Genomic DNA, 20,281 nt, shown 5'->3' with positions numbered 1-20,281 from the left:
ATGCAACGCTGAGGTGGCCTTTGGAAATTGGAATATACGAAAAGGATTCTCCTTGATTGCACAACTGCAGTTTCCTCGCTGTGTTGTTGGAACGACGTCGCTCCGATGCACATATCACAATCACAATTCACATGCTAGGATGGATGGTACAAGCTGGAGAAATTGTGGACCGCTGACCGGCTGTTGTCCGCTACCAATTAATCAACCAATCAATCAGAATTTAACTACTCATTTTTTTTTCTTTTTTTTTTTAACATCATTTGTGGGCTACCTTTCCTTTGGATTTTGAACTGCTCAAAAAGAATTTCACTTTACATCGTTGGATCCCAGAAATTCTGTCCACTGTCCTCCACTTTCTCTGTCTTCCTACCCCAATATCCTGTCCGAGCGCAAGACTCTTAATCCGCAAAATCCAATTCTTCAATCTAATTTTTCTGTTAGATAGGAGATTATTTGGAAATTATGGCTTCTAGAAGGCGGATGCTTCTCAAGGTCATCATCCTGGGCGATAGCGGGTATGCCATCTTTTCTTTTTTCTTTCTTTCTCTTTTTTTTTTTTTTTTTTTTAAATTTGCATAATCCTGGTGTGATTCTATGATGGCTTATGTTTAGGGGAGAATATTGCTGCCTAATTGTGATTTGGGTTTCCGAAGTTGATTTCATTTACGGTTTTATGGCATCTAAATCTACCAAGGAAAAAAATATAAAATAATTGGCATTCAGGAGAGTTAATGAAACCTGACGATTTTTAAGGTCGAAGGTGGGGGAGAAATAGAGAATCTGAGTGTTGCTGAGACAGAAGTTTGATTGTTTTTTTTCTTTTGTGGGATTTTTTGCATGCAAAACAAAAACGAATTTTCCAACTTTTTGGTAAATGGAGAGCAGGAATTTTTTGATGTGGAGTAATCTGTTTAAAGGTTATGGAAGCATGACTGACTTGGATTTGCGTGTACTTGGCAGGGTTGGCAAGACGTCTCTGATGAACCAGTATCCCCTTTGACAACCTTTATGCTTTTAGTTTCATTTGTTTGTTTTGCTTCGCTAGAAATAACTACACGTTAATTTTTTGTTAGGTATGTGAATCGTAAGTTTAGCAACCAATACAAAGCTACAATTGGAGCTGACTTCTTGACAAAAGAAGTCCAGTTTGAAGATAGATTGTACACATTGCAGGTCTGAGACTATATAGACTTCAGTACTTCCGTTCTCCTGTTATTTTTTTTTATTTTTATTTTTTTGCAATTAACAATAAAAGTTGGCCATATGATGTTATATTTGGACACCTGTTTCAGCACTATAAGAGCTAATGCATCAAATTGTATTGTTTTTATTTGCGCGTCCTTTTCCTTCTGAAAATTGAATCAGCATCTACAACGGGATAATAGTTCTTTTGATTTCTTAGCATTTATGCGACTCATTAGATCCATTAGCAGAACAGAGTTCCAGCTAGGATACTCCGAGACTTTAACATCTGAATGTAAGCATGAATCCTGGAGTTTGCAAAATGTGTATGGTGCTGGACTTTAAGGAGCAGCAAAAGAGGAAGTCAGATTATATAGTTCCACAAGGTCCTTTTTTCTCTTAATCTAATTGGCAGTTTTTACTGGGAAAAACGTTTAAGGAGTGAAGAATAACTTTCGATTGCCCCAGATGCTGTGTGGTTTACAAAAGAAAAACCATTATGCTTATGCAGAAGCAGAAAGGTTATAATTGAATACATATCACAGTGCCATGACCTAAACACAATAAATAGTTAATAATTATGTCAATATGGGAGGGTATAGCTTTCTAGGGAAAGGACTAATTCCTGATGTTAATTAGTTTCACTGACGACCCCAAGATCTGGACAACGATGCATCTTTTTTACCCTTATTCTAGTGTAGGTAGAAAGTGCTTCGTGGATTAATTTAAGAGATGCATCCATGATAGCCTTCTTCTACCAAATTTGACACTTTTCACTTGGGAATGATTACCTTTGACGTGTAAAACAAACTAACAGTGCATCCTAGACTGAAGTTATTTTAGGCCATGGACCTATTGAAGTGGTGAAATTGCTGGAATCCACCAGAAAGATGAGAGAAATAATCTACTTGGACGTGGTATAAAAGGTGGTGAAATTGTTCTTTAGACCTAATAAAGCAGAAGCCTTTTGTATCAAGATTGTGCAATATTAGTTGGCAGCACGGCGTTTTAGTTTGTTCGTGATGCATATTTGTAGTTCTGTAAAGAATTGGAAGCTGAAGTTATTAACAATCTTCCAAAAAGAAGTTTGTGGTTTGAAAATAACATGTATGTGCTATTCTATCAAGTACTGTGTAATGTAATTCTACTGATTTTGGAATAATTCAGTAGATCTCTTAATAGATTGGTGCCAAAACAGCCTGCTTAGTTTTATTATTTCAAGGTAAATAGTGAGGATGTTGGATGATGTCAAATAGAAGTTTCAGTCTAGTGTATGTCTGCCTTTACAGATATGGGATACAGCTGGACAAGAGAGGTTCCAGAGCCTTGGGGTGGCTTTCTACCGTGGAGCAGACTGTTGTGTTCTTGTGTACGATGTTAATGTCATGAAATCATTTGAAAATCTTAACAACTGGCGGGAAGAATTTTTACTGCAGGTCTATACCAGTCTTCAATTGCTGAAGTTGCCTACGAACAGAATAGGATCTAATAATAAACTTTCTGTTTGATTCATTTTCAGGCCAGTCCATCTGACCCTGAAAACTTTCCATTTATTGTGTTGGGAAACAAGGTAGATATTGATGGGGGCAATAGTCGAGTGGTATGTCAGTTTCTTCTTCCTGTAATGTTATTTTATTTTTTCTCTGCCACACTGTTATGGATGCTTGTCTCGTGTTCATTTACTATTATGAGCTGATATTAATTTCTTCATGACAGGTTTCCGAAAAGAAAGCAAAGGCATGGTGTGCTTCTAAGGGAAACATACCCTACTTTGAGACATCTGCAAAAGAAGGATATAATGTGGAAGCAGCTTTTCAGTGTATAGCCAAGAATGCTCTTAAAAATGAACCTGAAGAAGAATTGTGAGTATAATTCATGGACTCTAAATATCTCCTGTCATGTGTGTGGTTTGTATGGAAATTGGTTTGCCAGCCTATTCTTGTTGGTCCTTGATGCAATGATGCTAGTCCCCACGTGATATATGAGTTCTGTGGTTCCCTAATAGTTGGTACAAAAACCATATATAATTGTACTTCTTCTTCCTCAACTAGCCTTTGTCAACACTAGTTCAGCTTTTTTCCTGATAACCGTAGGTGTTTTTTATTCCTATCTATCTAAATCATCCAAATCATACTCTCCTGCTGATTCTTTTTTCTCCTCTTTCGGCACTTGCATGTTTGGCATGCTTGTTGATATGAAACTTAAAGTTATTACAGGTAAGACTTTGTTGAAAACAATCTTGTCCACAAACTGTATATGGGTAACGTCAGAATTTAGGAATGTAATAACTTACGTCTACCATGTATAGATGAGCTGCCTTCAGATTTTGTTTGGCAAAGAAAAGAAAGGTTATATAAATATCTAATCATGGATTGGCAGGAAATCAAAGAAATAAGCGTTGTTCGAAGTTTCCTAAAGTACTAGCATCCTCTAAATTGTCTTTTTCTTGGATGCTTACAGATATCTTCCAGACACCATTGATGTAGCGGGGGGACAGCAGCAAAGATCGACAGGATGTGAATGTTGAATGGGGTCCTGAGTTGGCTCTTTTTTCTTTCATTTGATATTTCTAACTCGTATATTCTGCAATCAAATGGAAGCTATTGATATTAGATGATATTGGACTTTCTCTCTTTGTACTTGATCAAATTCAAAAAGTGTAATTTATGGGGTTTAATGTTTGCCCACACTTTCCGTACACTGCAATACTGCATTCAGCTTCGAGTCAGTGAACAATATGATGCATTTGTTTTGGAAACATTTCCGATTGTGGACTACAAATTTCTGCTTAGTTGTGTGAATGTGCTTGGGGAATATATAGCCTCCATTTAAGTGTTTCTGGTAACCGCCGCTCCATGCTCCAATGGAGGAGCATAGCGTTTCTTAGGGACGCCTCTGATCTCTAATATTTGCTGCTATTTGGTATTTACCATCCAAGATAAGGTACCACCTTTGGATGTTATCTATGTTAGGGAGGGGTTAAATGTGGCTTGTTCTCCGTTGATGATAGATTCTAATTTTGGATAATGAGTTTTTTTGTGATTTTTTGATTGCTTTTGTGTTAAGATTATTAAATTTTTTATTAATAAAAAAAACTAATAGTCATAATTAACTAAGGGCAGATTCTCATCATAGACAGATTTTCAGAAAATCTAAAGCAAACGAAACTAAGGCTTATACAGTATTAATGCGATGGTAATTAGTATAATTGCTATTGATGATTGGTACTATAAATAGCCAAATTTGTATGAAGCATGGAAAATTCTACAAAAAGAGGCATTAAAAGGAGGGATTGATCAACAAACTTCAGCCTTTGAATCCTTTGTCTCCAAAGTAGTCTCTGTCCCCTCTGTCTCTTATTTGTACAGCTACCACGTGTTTCTAGCCTTTTGTTAACTCAAATTCAAATAAATTGATAATAATCGGTTTACAAGTTTACTCAAAATCAATTAAAACAGATAACTCAATTTTTTTTAAATTTTCTTTTTAACAAAAAAGAGTCTTGTTGATTTGGGGTAAAAAAATAAAAAAGAGTTTTAGTTGATTTCTATGTTTATGATCAATAAGACTCTTTTTTGTTAAAAAGAAAATAAAAAAAAATTTTAGTTATCTGTTTTAATTGATTTTGAGTAAACTTATAAACAGATTATTATCGTTTATTTGAATTTGGGTTAACAAAAGGTTAGAGACAAGTGGCAGCTGTACAAATAAGAGACAGATAGGACAGAGACTACTTCGGAGTCAGAGGATTCGAAGCCCAAACTTCGACCATAAACCGAACATTGGAGGGTATTTTAGAAGGAATTGCTCAACCAACTGAAAACATAATCATAACATTCTTTCATGTGTTTGTTGAGAGAATTAAGAGGATATTTGAGAATTAATTTGCTTTCAATTGGTCTGCTCCAAATCGATTTTTTTTTTTGTTTTTGTTTTTGAAAGAGAATTACTCTTATAAGGTTAACAAATTGTTAATCATCCCGACATCCTGAGTGGGATTCTTTTTTTTTTTTTTGGGGAGGGGGGTCGTTGCTGATTTCAGATTATTAGATCACTCATTATGCTGCCTCCAATTTGTATGTTGGAGATTGATCTTCCGTGGTTTCAGCCTTTTTTGTGTGGTTACAAGTTATTCGTCTCTACAAATTTGTGAATGTTAGTCGTCTTGCGCATGCCAGAGCCGGACAAGGAAAGGAAATTTTCCGAAAAATCAAGAAAACGCAATGCAGCGGCGAACAAACCGACCCCATGTTAGCAGCCTCTGCGGTAAATTGACCGACTCACCCCTACGGTTATCCACTTAACGGCCCATCATATCCGGGGTCAAAGTAGGAAATAGGACACTGCAGTGAGGCCCCAATCTTCGTAGCTAAAAAGGTTTACCGACATAACGAGTACGAGTACTTTATCTTTCCCATTGAGAGCGGCGGGGCTCCTAAAAAATCAGCCGACAAATGGAAGCGACAGAGGAAGTAGGAGGGCTTTTAGGTAAAATAATGCCACCCAGGCTGGAAGACGCCGGCCTCGAAGACTGTGCATTGCCACCCGAATCCATCAAGGAAGCCTTTCTAAAAGCCGCCACCGCCGTCCGGTCAATCGTCTCTGCCTCATCCGACGACGAAGGAGCGGAGGGACGTTGCGTGAACGATCCGTGGCCAAAAGTTGAAGGTTCTTCCGACGAACTCGTTGGGATTTCAGGCGGTGTTGATGATGTTCCCGGAGGCTGCCAGACCGAGAAGGGCGGCGGTTTGCCGGATGTGGCCGGTGATGAGGTTTCTGTGCAAGATGCGGAGGAGAAAGTGGATGAGGTGGTAGTTGGCGGGCCCGCTTTGCCCGAGGGTGGAGGAGCTTGTATTGATGGTTTGCGGGGGTTGGAAATTAGAGGGAAGAGTAGGGGTAAAATTGGAAAGAAATTGAGGGATGGTGAGGCTGATAACGTAGATGACGATAGCGAGGAGGAAAAACCTATTTTAGCTGAAGGTCATGTGTAACCAGCCTTGGTTTGGGTCGAAACTTCGTGTTAGATGTCATGTTATTTTCTCTTTTTTCTTATTTACTTGTATTAGGCCAAGTTATGTACCACTATCATTTTCGAGTTTGCCATTGCAGGAATGTGGATTAAGTTCAACGTAATATATTGCTTCCATGGGTCCGTTGTTTTGAGTTTTGTTGTGAATATTTTATCTTGTAAGACTTATGGCTAACTTGAGAGTTAAGGATAGAAAAGAAAAGATGGGAAATACTTTAGACCTTGTTTGGACAGTCATTTTTCGCCGGAAAATTACATCGTTTTTCGTGATCACATTTTCGTGATACTTTTTTTTCCTCACATACATCAAATCGTTACACTAATTTTTTTTTTTACAAAAAATCCTAGAAAATGCAATCCAAACGCAACCTTAAGCTCCAAAAGAAAAGAAAAGAAAAGATTTTAATATTATTTGGAAGGTGTAAGTAAAAAAAGAGATGATTTTGAATATGTGTGTGTATATGAATATAAATCTTTTCAATAAACGTTTGAGGACAAAATGGGCATTTAAAAAAGAGGACAAAATGACTAAATGGCTCTATTGCCCTTATAATTTAGGATAATTACAAATCTATGTGAAGGAAAAGAATTAAATGTTTGCTTATTACATTAACCATAATTTGGATTGTAAAAAGTTAATTAATTTGCTATCTAAAAATAGAGTCAATATTAGGTGCATCTTTTTAAATTTTTATATAATTGACAAATAAAAAAAATTATATGTGATGCAGTTGATAAATTAAAGGATCTAGACATGAGAAAAAATTAAGCCGTTTATAAAATAAATTAACCATAACTTGAAGTGTAAAAAGAAAATCTAATTTGGCATAAAAAAAGGAATCCAATGCTAGGCATCATTTTTTCAATTTATGTATTTGATAAATAAAAGGAATCAAATATAAAGAGTTTTCAATTGGGCTATTTTTTAAAAAAATTGTGATAATAGCAAGAATCTTAAGGTATGAAAAAAAAACTGTTTTGTTAAATTTTGAAAGTTGTTATTTTTTGTCATGATTGACGAAAATTTTTATTGACCATGTGTAGTAATGGCCCCATATATAAATTAACAGATCAGATCAAATATTTAATCTAACTAGTATACTAGTTGAGGGGCATTTTTGGTATAAAAAAATCTTCTCACGTCTAAAATTATTTTTTATTATTGCTTTTTTTTTTTTGAATTGGGCTAAATCTCTTGATTTTGGGGAGGTTAGTAATATTTTTAAAACTTTAGTGACAGACAGTGAAATTGTTAGAAACCTCAGGGGAGATTTCTGAAATTATACCCCTCAAGAAAATTTAATTTGTTAGTCATTCTCGGCTTTGCTCTCCACTGGGCGGAACACTTTAAGAAGCAGCATTGGTCCAAATCCATATGTCCCTTGAAGACTCGCAAACGACAAAAACGTGTCTTTTCTCTCACTTTCCTTTCTTTCTTCTTTCGTCAAATCACGGCTCCCAAAATAGTGAGGACCATTTCTTTAAATTGAAGTTCAACAAGTTTATTCCAGAACAAGCATATGCTAAAGCAGATCAAACTGATAGTAGGAGTTATCCCACATACGAACTAGTTAATGATTAAAATTAATGGGCATGATTTACACGGTTGAGTCTCAGCAGCTGACTTCAGAAGCGACTTGATTGCATTAATATCCTGCGGGCCGTGCTGAGGCATCTTTCCTTGGGCAGGGGTGGTTAACAATCATATCGTTCAGACCAGTGAACCGTGAATATACTCGAGGATTGACCGTGATGATCAGGCTCAGGGGGCCTACGTCGTAGCTGTAGGTGGTTCCGTATAAGATTGGCTTAGGGTGGTTCTTGAACGCTACTATGAGTACGAGGAGAAAGGTCATCGGTTACGATTATGATATTCGATCTTCCACACTAGTAGTAGTTGAAACGCGAGAGTAACTTCGGTACGGACTTTGGTACTTTATTATTGCTATTCAAGCCCTTATTTGCTGGTTTCCTCAATTGAATTGTACATTAATTCCAAGACCAACCTCTCCAGCAACAGGACAACCACAGAGTTGACAAGGACAATAGTGAAAAACACAGATTTGGTGAGGATTGAGGAAGGATATCCTGAACAAGAAGACTCTGTGGACGACCAAAAAAAAGCACCAATAAAGAGTTGAACGGAAAGGGCAACGCAGATCACAGGTCCGGCACCTCTATCCATGTAGAGCTTTTGGCATATTTATGCTTGCCCACTGACTGGGTGTCCTCTTTGGTATTCTCTCCTAATAGGCCAGGAAAAAGGCAACACCTTGCGTGTAGGCTCTCTCAGGTAGTCTGGGATCCTTGCGTGTGACTCGTTGCCTGCAATCAGGTTTGTTTGGTTGATATCTCAATTTAATTGACTTTGGTTTGAGATGGAGTGCAATATCTTGGTAGCTTAATTTTCTATTTTTCCATTTCTGAGTGTAATATTTTGTGCAGAGATAAACGTCGCAGCAGAAAACTAGGATGTCTAAGAAGAGTCAGATGAAATGGAAGAACTTGAGACCAGTTGCTGGGGTTGCGATAGTTTATCTTGTAGCTGCGGTGGTAGTTTCAGCAGAACACATACCGGAGCAGGTTATTTCAGAAAATAATGGGACAGCCAAAGTGTATGCATCAAATTATTTGTGGCAAAATGGTGTAATGAATTATCGTCATGTTTGGCCTGTAAGTTCATTTTCAATCAAATTTGTTCTCCGGTGATTTGGAAATTATTGTTTGTCTTCTAACTGTTGATAGTCGTAGATACCATTTAAAGCAAATCAGCTTATTATATTTGAGTACTTGTTTATACGATTAGCAATCTGTGGATGCTTGAGGTATTGAATTTAGTTTGTTAAATTTTAATTTAGGAGATGAAGTTTAGCTGGCAAATTGTGGTTGGCACAGTAATTGTTTTTTTTGCGGCTGCTTTAGGAAGTGTTGGAGGCGTTGGTGGAGGCGGGATTTTTGTGCCCATGCTTGCTTTGATTATTGGATTCGATCCAAAATCATCTACAGCCATATCAAAGTGTAAGTCTGGATAACCTCCACGAACTGCAGATGTCCAACCATACTTGCCTCAACAGTCTTATTTCTGAAATGATGCTCTGCTAAGTAATTTATCTTGCCTGCATTCAGACAATGCCACCTCTTTGGCATCTGCATATTTAACTTATGTATTTGCTGCCTCACTGTCCTTTGGTCAAGCCTTTTGTTGCGTTCTTTAGGTATGATCACAGGTGCAGCAGGTGCAACTGTTTACTATAATCTCAGGCTCAGGCATCCTACACTTGACCTGCCTATCATTGATTACGATCTAGCTCTTCTTTTCCAACCAATGCTAGTGCTTGGGATCAGTATTGGAGTTGCTTTCAATGTGATTTTTGCTGATTGGATGGTTACAATTCTTTTGATCATTCTCTTCATAGGTAAATAACCTTTTTATGTGGCACCATGTCTTTGTTTTCCTAGAGTTAAAGATGGTCATCGGTCTTTCTGTTCTGTAGGCACATCAACTAAGGCATTCTTGAAGGGTGTGGAAACATGGAAGAAAGAAACAATAATGAAGCAGGTTGTGTCTTCTCAGCTAATTACTACAAGTATAACATGAATGGCTTAATGACTGACTGATTGTTCCTTGCTTTTGGTTTCCAGGAGGCTGCTAAATTCTTGGCATCCGGTGGTGAGTTGATTTCTTCTTTTAATTAAATCTAATAAAGTTCTTCAAGTGATCCTGATTAGCTGCTTTGGACGATGCCACAACCTGAAATCAGGTACTAGTGATGAACCAGTATCCTACAAACTTTTACCTGGTGGACCAAGTGGCAGCATTTCAATAAAGCAAAATGTGATTGAAAAATCAGAGGTGATGAATGTTTAAGCCAGATATAAACTGTGGGAAAATCTTGGCTTTCTGTGTTCATCTTTGAACTGTATTGTCCCAGGTCTCAATTCTTGACAATGTCCGTTGGAAGGAGTTCTGTATACTCATCGGTGTCTGGGGAAGTGTACTTTTTCTTCAGATTACCAAGGAGGTCAGTTAAGTTCATGCTTACTATCGACAAGCTTGTCAGTTCAGCATTTCTTTTTCTGAATTTGTGCGTTCATGAACTGAATCTGTGTTTTCAATTTTTTACAGGAGTACACCAAAACCTGTTCCACGGCATATTGGATACTGAACTTGTTGCAGGTACTGTTGGTGACCACAATTCAATTGAGATAATCTTCATTGTGGCAACTGCCCAGTGCAGTATTCGAGGGGTGGGTTGATTGATCAAGGATCTATTGCAAAATTGCAGGTCCTAAGATCAGAATCCCTCTTCCTGACCCCTGTCGGGGGTATGGTTGCCTTTACTAGTTTCAAAAAAAAAGAAAAGAAAAGGAATAATGCGCAGTTTTTAAATTAATGGACAACAAATATCTTTTGATTTTAGATTCCAATCGCCATTGGAGCATCCGCATATGAGGCCATTGGCTTGTATAAAGGAAAAAAGGTGATTGCATCCAGGGGTCAAGCAGGAGCGGATTGGAGCATATACCAACTGGTTCTTTGTTGTTTATGTGGAATTTTGGCTGGTATAGTTGGTGGCCTGCTGGGACTTGGTGGAGGGTTTATTTTGGGTCCCTTATTTCTGGAGCTTGGAGTTCCTCCTCAAGTGTCAAGTGCTACTGCCACTTTTGCCATGACATTCTCCTCATCCATGTCGGTTATTCAATATTACCTTTTAAGACGTTTCCCGGTGCCATATGGTTAGTGGTCCGACGTATCCTTCTAAGCTCTAAATGGATGTTTTTATGTCTTGCAGTGTAAATATTTTAGCAAGTGATCCATATTTCTGTGTTGCAGCGGTATATTTTGTGAGTGTGGCTACAGTAGCTGCCCTCGTAGGGCAACATGTGGTACGAAAGATGATTAGCGTACTAGGGAGAGCTTCTCTGATCATTTTCATTTTGGCTTTCACAATTTTCGTGAGCGCAATATCATTGGGCAAGTATCATACCTTTGTTATTTTCATGGTTTCGTAGTTATGGACGGGTTTCTTACATCAAGTAGCGGAACTTAATGAATGAGCATTTTCTTTCTGCAGGTGGGGTTGGCATACCAAACATGATCGACAGGATTGCAGGAAAAGAGTACATGGGTTTTGACGATATTTGTGCATATGATTTCTAGTGCTGAACCACATGAGAGCCGCGGCTCGGGTGTTGTTATTCTCCCCAATAGTGTTGGGCTGTGTCTTGTCCTCTTTGATAGCTTTAACTTATTATGTCCATAGTACAATGTAGCTTTCTCCCCCTACTGGAATTTGTAGTTTTGTAACTCATTTTCTAAGATTGCTGTTTCACTTTCATACTTCAAGAATTTTTTAGTTTTCATATTGGCAACTTTCAAGGACTGACATTAGCCCTTGTTCAGAACTAAATTGTACAACATTAATGTCTACATTTTCACAAGTAACCGCTCTTTACGAATTGGAGGAAATTGACAAAACAAGACTGAGAAATATATTGTCCTGTATATTATATCAATGAAACTCATCAGCTTGAGCAACCAAAGAGCATTTGGAAAAAGAACTCTCCAGTCCAGTATAATTGCTATGCATGATTTGCCGGCCATATTCTTTCTCAAAATCGAGTATGACCATGCTCTACAGCTCATCCTTTGAAATGTCATCCTGGTTCTTTAGGTGTTTGTTGATCAGGGACGCTAACTCCTTGGAGCCAGATTTTGTAGAAAATCTAATCTGCATTGAGAAAGCCAATTCCAGTGAAAGAAGGTTAAAAGAGCAGTTATATGAATGGTAGTAATGAAACATGTCCATGATGTAAATACCGGGTTTTGCTTGTCCTTGGAGGTGTAGAACAACAACGTTGGATATTCTTCTACCTGCAAGAATCGCACTTTTAAGGACTGTATCGGCAAGGCTTGTTTTAGATACGGCTTGTAATCACCAGGATTCATATCAATACCTCTCTTTACGGTTCTAACTACTGTATCTCTCTCTCTCTCTCTCTCTCTCTCTCAGTTATAAACAGTTCCAGGAGAACATCACATGGAGTTCCTATCAATGAAAATGCAGATTGACTTATGCAACACTGCTTGTAAGAGATGCACGTAGGAAAGGCTTTTCTATTCTACAAACATACTTTGATCACCTAAGTGGTGTTTGATTTAGTATGTGCAAGTTTGTTCTAGTATTTCTGGAGAATTAAAATGGAATCATTAAAGACTCCTGCATAAGTTACTAATCATTTTTAAACTTGCAAAAACATATTTGTACCTGTAGCTTTGGATGTTCGTTCTCTGAAGCATCAATCCTTGCAAAAACTAGGTCTTCCAATCCCCTGAAATGTTTGGCCAACTTCTCCATTTGCTTGGTGGTTGCTTCGCAGGTTATGCACCATGGTGTATGTACCTAAAAATGGCCATGGCTACAGAAAGTGAAACTTCTCTGCTATGAAGATTTAAACTTCAAAGATTCTATCCAACATTCTAGAAATCGAAAATGACTGCAAAACTAACAAGATTGCTCCGGATAAAATTATAGCATTAAATACACAAAGCTAGAGTGGGGCTAACCAAGTAAAATAAGAACTTCTAACCTCTAAAAGAATATTCTTGGGGCTTCGAAGAACCAAATCATCAAATGTCTTGCCAACAACAGTCAATATACTGGCATCCTTCTGAAATTTTCACAATTTGAGATATGTTTTTCCCGTTAGATAAAGGATTTTATAGGAAATGGAGGAAATGAACATGAGAAGCAGTTAAAGAAACAAAATAAAATTGTGAGACTCAATAAACATAAAGCATACACTTAAAAGAATTCAAGAATGATGAAACTCAATGAACTTGATTCTTACAGCCCTCAAACTGAGGCCATGCTCCTCAATTCGCTTAACCAGACATTAGAAAATTCACAGAGCTGGTTGGGATGCATAATTTGAATCAGGGTAAATGCAGAATACATAAATCAAAGTTACAAAACCATAACCTTCTAGGATTTTAGAACAAGGCAGTAAGCAAAATCTAACTATTCGATGTGATATATTACCACAAAACTCACATTATCAGGGATTGGCTGCGACTTGAAGAATGGTGACAATGTTCCATGAAAAAGCCCCAAGCAAAATTCCTAAAATGCCAATAGAGTTGAATAACTTCTCTCATGAAATTAATATATTTCAGAAGGCAATGAAATAGAGCAAAACTTTTACTTCTATTTTTGTTGGTGTAGGATCTGACTCCAACAGATACTTGAAGCTGTTGTTGTAATCAAAAGCTGTCACCTGCAAATTTGAGCAAAAGATTATGTTTGCCTCAGCAAAAGCAGCTGAGAGTACAGAATTGCCAACTTGAGTGAACACCAAAAGACTGATAATAGGAAACTAACAACTATATCTTCTGAATCCTCTAGACCAAATAAAGTGAGGAAGGGCTTTGCAAGGTTGTCTTCTTTGATATCTACGAATATCAACATTATCTGCACACGACATGATGCTCAAGTAGATTAGATGATAATAATGGAAAGGGATCCCCAGTGGTTCCTTTGATCAGTTATCAACCTTTAATTTGAACTTCCTAGCAACTTCTTGCAAAGGTTCAGTGAGTTTCTTCAAATCATCAGCTTCAGCAAAAATATACACCTGGGAGAAATAGAGGCAGGTTAACAAATAGTGATTGGCAGCAATATCAAAATATCCAAACGAAGCAATTCAGGCAGAGAAGAGAACAATATGAACATACAAAGACGCAGACATCTATTTTTCTTTCTTTATCTTCCTATTTTTTTAGACCAAGAATTTGAGCCCAAGATGATATTAAAACAAGATCAAATATGCTGAGTGTAAGAGAAAGGAAAATAAAAGAACTAATAAGGGAATCATTTATAAGCAACAGCAACCTGGAGCTTCTTTGTGCTGGAGTATACTTGGGCAGAATTAAATTCAGTCAGTACAGTAATTAGGGGGAACTTGTTATTGTCCAAAAATTGCAAGATCCCATCTACATTAAAGGTGTCCTCTGCAAGCAACAAGACATTCTTGTCAAATATAAATCTGATAGGATATTCTGGCATAATGTAGACAAATTCCTAAAGCACAGAAGAGAACCATAGCATCATCTGCACGTCAATGTAGACTAATCAAAAAATAGAAACATCGTAACGCCACTTAACATTGCTTTAAGCTTATAAAGAAAGAGTCAAACTGCAATAAATACATAATCAAACCTTAATTTAAAAAAGAGATATCTATCCCTAAAAACCAAGAATGGTGGATGGGAGGCCTAGACAATGTTTAGTGACACAAAAAGGTACTAGTTAATAAGAACCTTATGCAAATACAAGGTTTAGTGCATTTGAATCATGAGCTTACCATATGTAGTGTATCTCTCCGGTTCATTTTTAGTTAGGCCAAGGAAAGGATAAGTATGCCTAGCATCAGGAAACAGAACTTTGGCAATTTCTGGGCTGCTTGTTTCAATAAACTGAATTTCATTGTCAGATGTTGCTGCCTTGACGAACTCTTCATAATCAGGCCCCTGATCATGAAGGGTAGTTAGTTACGCAAAGATAGAGGATATATGCATCTGACCCAAGTAATTGGACTTTAGATAACAACTTTCGCTTCACTGCTAATTCAATTTTGGTCAACACATGCATGATACTGTAGAAATCTTGTCTTTTCTATATTTCATATACAAATAATAGAATAAAAACCAAGAAACAAATGTAAAGAAGACATAGAAATGGGAAAGTTTTAACATGAATACATTAGAAATTGCATAGAGGAATGTGCTTCTGTTTCTCCAATGAGGACAATAAAAGTCTTTATATTCAGTAACATGTACCAACATATACCTCTTGCATGTCAAATGGCAAAAACAATTCAAGCAATTCCGTATATGAGAAGGTACCATGCTGCCAAAAAGACATTAGCTGACGAAGTATCACTTGTCCACTCAATCTCCAAATAAGGACCAGTGGCTTCACCAAATTAGGGCTAAGAGAATCTAGAAACACATTGGATGATTATATTTAAGCATGGACACCCATTCTTTGTTTACTTTTGTGCAGCCAGCTTTCAAGTATCACATTCCTAACAAATTACTCACTCACAATAAAAAATTTGGTCCATCATTTGGCATTTCCACATTTATTCAAGGTAGACATAAACAACTAGCCTTTAAGACTTTAAAATTAGAGTCTGCATACATACATACGCCGGAAGTTAACTTGCTTGGACTCTTATATGTGCTAGCCAAGTATTCTCTCTACCATGATGTCAGCGTACAAAATTTGACAGATAACCAGGAAGTAGGATAATGTCCTTCGAAAACAACAGTAATGTAATAGCAAGCATTTCACATACCTCAAAATTTTCAAACAGCCCAACTACAAATGTTGAATGCTTCTTCAGAAACTCATTTGCCTCAGTAAGTGAGCTAATTCTAATAATAGGTGAACCAGTCCTCTTTCTAGCCCAGATCACAATTTCTTCCCTGATTGAAAATCATTAAGATCAGATAACAAAATGCACATGTGAATATTGTAAAGCATGCAAACATTTCTCCCAAATTTAAACTAGCAAACATACGCAAAACACGCGCAAATTGGCAAAGCCAAATGGCAGTGAGAGAATGCTTACGAGGTGAATCCGCCAGAATAAGGTTGAGAAGTGCCATTTACAAACAAAAGGAGAGTGGGGAACCCTTTGATGCCAAGAGTTGAAGCAGCTTTAGGATACCTTTCAGCGTCAAGCTTAGCCATTAAAAGGGAACTCCCTAATTCCTTCAGAGCAGTTGCAGCCTCAGCAAACCTTGGCATTAGCTCCGCACTCCTCATACACCAAGGGGCATACCCAAGAACCAGCACATACTCATTTTCATCTACCACCCTCTTGGCATAATCACTATTCAGCTCAAGCACAATTCTCTGAGCTTTGCTCAAAACTTGAGCCCCGGATGGTTTATCTTTAGTTTCACCATGAACCCCATCTGGGTTCTGTTCTACATCTGCTTCTTCATCCAAAGCAATCAGTTCTTCAAGGGCTTCCATGTCTTCGCCATCTTCTTCATCAGCTGGGGTGGACTGGGAGAATACTACTCTGATGGAGAAAAAGCTCAGTGAAAATAGTAAAATAAGGGAGAAAAGGATGAATCTTGAAGTGTGTTTTGGTGTAGGCATCGGTAAATACTCCCAATCTTTTATACACTAAAGATTGTAGCTTTGCGGATTCAAAGCAAGAAAGTTTGTAACTAGAGAGTGAGATCTGTGTATGTGGTGATGGGGCGACTGTGGTTTAGTGAAATACTGCAAAGATGGGTTGGTAATTCAGTGTTAGCACAGCTTACTGGAAGGAAACCTAGGGAAGGGGGAACTCGGAAAGGGGTCCTGTTATGGGGGCTGAGCTGAAATAGCTGATTGGTAGTGGCCGATTGCAGAACATACGATACCATTGCTTTTAAGCCTTTTATATGGAACGTCAGTCACGCCGCTGTTAACTCTTTCGATCTTCTTTTGCAGTTCTAAATTAGAGTTATTTTCCCTATATTTGGATTAGTCAATGTAATTGGTGAGGACTTTTTATTCTCATTTTCTTATTGGTTGAAGAGGGGTGGAAATCGAAATTGTTTTCAAACCAATTGATGTGTTCGAGATCTTACACGGTGATTTGAAAGCAAATTGAAGAGGTATAAAACCCAAAATTCACTAGACTAGTTATTTTATCACGAGGTATGAAAATGGAAGAATCACTCCTAAAAAGTCTTCATTTTTATTTCATTATTTTTCTTACTGGTGCAGTAATTTGGTGACTGCTGCGCTGAGCTTTAGCAAAATGCATTTGAAGCGGAGAAGAAGATGGCTTGAAGCGAGCAGGGAAATTCGCATGTTTAGCCCCTTGATTTTGCACTTGAGTACAGCCAGTTGTTCAGGAGGATGGCTCGATTATGAGTCCAAACTTATGTCTCATATTCATTTTCCTCAAACATTCTAAACTCCAAAGAATTGGCAAGTGAAAGCTATCAATTCTGGAACTTTTGACACTCTTAATTTACTAGGCATGTAGTTATCAACTCTGACGAAAATAAAGATACATCCAAAATATTCCACTAATTATCCAGCTGCATTGAACAAAACTCGTCACAATTGCAAGATGTACAAGAAAGAACTATGAGCAAGCCTAGCTTTCAAACTTCCTCTTGAAAAATCCAAATCAGTCTCGGGTAATATTTGTCCAATTTGAAGATAGAGATGTACATGCATTACTTATTCTTAGCTCGCACAATACTCAAAACACCGGAGCATTACAAAACTAACCAGTTACACAGCTAAGGATATACTATACTAGTATCTTCTCTCTTTATGATATCTCAAAGCTGATATCCCGACTTTCTTGGGACAGAGATGACAGAAGCTGGACAATCCGAAGCAGCAGAGCCATTGCAGTGGAGGAGAAGTGGAGTTCCTGGTCAGCTGTAAACACATGAATCCTTGAGAAACTTGATTGGTTTGGAGATTGTGGAGTCAATGACCAGGGAGCAAGAAACGTGCCTTCGATGCTTAGTCCTCACCAATTTCCCCACAACGTCTCCTCGTGAACGAATCCAAAAATCTAATGTCAATGGAACCCGAACCACCCCATTAACTGATTCTACTAAATTTGATCCAGCCCCATATAGAGGAACTTTAGTCCCTTCAATATCGACCAACACAGTACGATGGCTCTTTCTTGGCTGATAATATTTCTTCATCTGCATTCAAAGAGGTCAAACGATTTGATGCATTATATTCGAAGGGAAACAAACAAATCCATTTTTACATCGTGAGCAGTCAATAGGCATCTCAAATTCTTCTGAAAGCCAAACGTTTAGAAAAGATGACAAGTTTTTGCTGATACTGTAATATACTCAAAGTAGTAGGTATTGAATTCAGATTTGCCTTTTCAAGCTCTTATACATAGTTGAGTGACAAATCGATATGCAACGAGATGAGCATCTCTATCCACAATGGAGAGCAAGGAAGATTGTAAAAATTTGACAAATAACTGGTTGGGAAATAATTCTGCAATCATTACTTAATTTGTCTCCTCAGACACGACATGATATGTCAATTCTTGGTAGAATTGATGACCTAATGTTTTGGAAAGTTCGGAGAGATTAGAAGAGAAATAGGAAGGAAAGAATAATTACCTCAGCAGTTGCCACAACAATATCTGAATAGATAAGATTGACAGGCGAGGAGCTGACATGAATACCATAGAATGTAGCAGGATTGTATATGGCCATCCTCAATGTGCCATTGACCGTAAACATTTTGGTAGGTACTCCTGTGAAATCTGAACCCGATCCCATGTACACGTTATGTACTACCAAGCTCTGCAAAGAACATGAAACATGCAAAATTGATCTTCAGCCAGAGAGTTTTAGAAAGTCTAGCTGTATGCAGCATTTCAACTTCTTTGGAATGTGATGGCCACCAGGAAATGGAATATGGAAGTACTAATGGTGGTGACAGAAATGGTCTTATGGTACTTTTTATTTTCTGTCTGAGAACTGAAAATTTGCCATCTAATGCATTTGGAAACATGAAATTTTACAGGACTCTAATATGATTGCAGGACAGTACATTTTACTCGCCCAGGGCATGAAAGTACAATCCACAGACGCCTATGTTCCTCTAATTTCTTACATTGCAAATATCTGGATGATTCAGCGTCTGAACTGTGTATTGGCAATATAGATCCCGACTTGACATTAATCGTTAAACAGTTAATGAAGGATAACAACTCAAACACAGTTTTAAATATGTTTGTCCGACTAAAGTTTAGCCATTTGTGCTATATATTTTCAGAAAGATGTACATTCAGAATTTGGGAGCTCAGAGAGACAGAGTGTGTGTGTCATTAGTATATGTGCTTTTTCAGCTCATTTTCTGTTATTGCTCAACATTAAACAACTCAACAAGGACTTGAATGCTAGGAGCAACACAAATCAGCGAACACATGCTTACCTTCACACTAACCTCAGCTCTGTAATTCCGTCCAGCACCCCATATGATGAGGCAAAACACGGTAAAAAGTACAATAAACCCGCAAAGAGCCATCAGAGCCTGAAACCGTCTGGTAAACCCCTTATCATCATCAAATTCATCATACTTCCCTTCTTCTACGATCACATTACACTCAGGCCACCCCTTGTCATTTCTCTTTCTGCCTCCTTTCCTCCCTGAGGAGGACCTAAAAATCCCAGAAAATCGACTAGCAGAAGAGTTTCTGGAGTGGCGGCCAAAGGAAGGGTGTGAAGGGGACTCCATTGGACTATTAAAACTGGGAGTTGGCTGCATGGATGCAGACTTGTCTCCATCATTAGAGTCTCTTGAAGGACTCTGTACAAAATATACAGGCCTTTTTGGAGATCTTGAAGGGGATGACGGGGCTAAACTTGTTATATCAGATTCTGATTTTGCGTGCAGCATCTTTTTCACAAGGACTATAAATCAAGAATTCAAAAATTGGGCTGCCTTAATTCGTTAAAAACGTTTTTTTTTTTTCAAAAATCAAAGAGTAAAGCAAATTCTCTGAACTTCAGGCTGAATTGGTTGATGGGAAAGAAAATACTACCTAATGGCATAAAAAAAAAACCACCAAAAACAAGCTCAAACGCATTGCTGAAACAACAGCAAAATGTTTGCTTTTTTCAGAAATGTTACAAAGAGGAAGATAAAGAACTTAGCTTGAAAGCCTTGATGAATTGAAACCAAGAACCGCAAAGCTTTTCACTGTCTTGTCTTCCAGTGTGCGTACTATGTGTTGCAAGTCATGAACTCATCATCATCATCATCCTCAGCGGTGGAGTTGAGTTCAACTCAGTCATATGCATGAGCTGTTTTTAGTGGCGGCATTGATTTTGATACATGTACTGCCAAGAAAGATGAATACCACCAGCGCTAGACTAGAGGGGTTAAAACAAAAAAAGAGCGGCCACAACCGCAAAGACAAACTAGAAAATAAAAGCCGAGTAGCTAACGAGGCTGGCACCAGAGCTGAGAGTGAAGGGAAGTACTAAAGGGCTAATCAAAG

General features: G+C 37.8%; 5 protein-coding genes across 7 annotated transcripts; 3 read left to right on the top strand and 2 right to left on the bottom strand.

The window, feature by feature from the left end:
• The first annotated feature begins 248 nt into the window (after positions 1–248).
• LOC113768137 (ras-related protein Rab7) lies at positions 249–3,973 on the top strand. The gene is made up of 7 exons (XM_027312383.1): positions 249–515; positions 961–987; positions 1,074–1,173; positions 2,472–2,618; positions 2,702–2,782; positions 2,899–3,044; positions 3,643–3,973. Exons 1-7 carry the CDS (start codon positions 463–465, stop codon positions 3,707–3,709), a joined length of 621 nt encoding a protein of 206 aa, XP_027168184.1. The 5' UTR covers positions 249–462; the 3' UTR covers positions 3,710–3,973.
• Positions 3,974–5,342: 1,369 nt separating this feature from the next.
• On the top strand, positions 5,343–6,317 carry LOC113768178. Its single transcript, XM_027312435.1, has one exon. It carries the CDS (start codon positions 5,637–5,639, stop codon positions 6,171–6,173), a length of 537 nt encoding a protein of 178 aa, XP_027168236.1. The 5' UTR covers positions 5,343–5,636; the 3' UTR covers positions 6,174–6,317.
• Positions 6,318–7,755: 1,438 nt separating this feature from the next.
• On the top strand, positions 7,756–11,575 carry LOC113769516 (sulfite exporter TauE/SafE family protein 3-like). Of its 2 annotated transcripts, none has more exons than XM_027313979.1 (13): positions 7,756–8,130; positions 8,226–8,546; positions 8,657–8,884; positions 9,070–9,229; positions 9,427–9,627; positions 9,706–9,770; positions 9,854–9,881; positions 9,973–10,064; positions 10,144–10,233; positions 10,338–10,388; positions 10,633–10,948; positions 11,046–11,186; positions 11,287–11,575. In XM_027313979.1, exons 3-13 carry the CDS (start codon positions 8,684–8,686, stop codon positions 11,370–11,372), a joined length of 1,431 nt encoding a protein of 476 aa, XP_027169780.1. In that variant the 5' UTR covers positions 7,756–8,130; positions 8,226–8,546; positions 8,657–8,683; the 3' UTR covers positions 11,373–11,575. The 2 variants fall into 2 exon arrangements, with proteins under 2 accessions (XP_027169780.1, XP_027169781.1); XM_027313980.1 differs by having other exon boundaries at positions 7,756–8,377; positions 8,465–8,546.
• LOC113769515 (protein disulfide isomerase-like 1-6) lies at positions 11,554–16,664 on the bottom strand. 2 transcript variants are annotated; one of them, XM_027313977.1, is made up of 12 exons: positions 15,848–16,664; positions 15,572–15,701; positions 14,576–14,741; positions 14,104–14,222; positions 13,766–13,846; positions 13,594–13,683; positions 13,418–13,489; positions 13,255–13,335; positions 12,803–12,883; positions 12,481–12,615; positions 12,033–12,086; positions 11,554–11,943 (listed from the first exon to the last, which is right to left on the bottom strand). In XM_027313977.1, exons 1-12 carry the CDS (start codon positions 16,384–16,386, stop codon positions 11,848–11,850), a joined length of 1,644 nt encoding a protein of 547 aa, XP_027169778.1. In that variant the 5' UTR covers positions 16,387–16,664; the 3' UTR covers positions 11,554–11,847. The 2 variants fall into 2 exon arrangements, with proteins under 2 accessions (XP_027169778.1, XP_027169779.1); XM_027313978.1 differs by having other exon boundaries at positions 13,267–13,335.
• Positions 16,665–17,294: 630 nt separating this feature from the next.
• Positions 17,295–20,249, bottom strand: LOC113767560. The gene is made up of 3 exons (XM_027311698.1): positions 19,213–20,249; positions 18,393–18,578; positions 17,295–17,954 (listed from the first exon to the last, which is right to left on the bottom strand). Exons 1-3 carry the CDS (start codon positions 19,675–19,677, stop codon positions 17,673–17,675), a joined length of 933 nt encoding a protein of 310 aa, XP_027167499.1. The 5' UTR covers positions 19,678–20,249; the 3' UTR covers positions 17,295–17,672.
• Between the last annotated feature and the right edge of the window lie 32 nt (positions 20,250–20,281).

Source organism: Coffea eugenioides, chromosome 4, assembly GCF_003713205.1.
Source record: "Coffea eugenioides isolate CCC68of chromosome 4, Ceug_1.0, whole genome shotgun sequence".
Taxonomy (NCBI): domain Eukaryota; kingdom Viridiplantae; phylum Streptophyta; class Magnoliopsida; order Gentianales; family Rubiaceae; genus Coffea; species Coffea eugenioides.
This window is presented reverse-complemented; position numbering and strand designations above follow the sequence as displayed.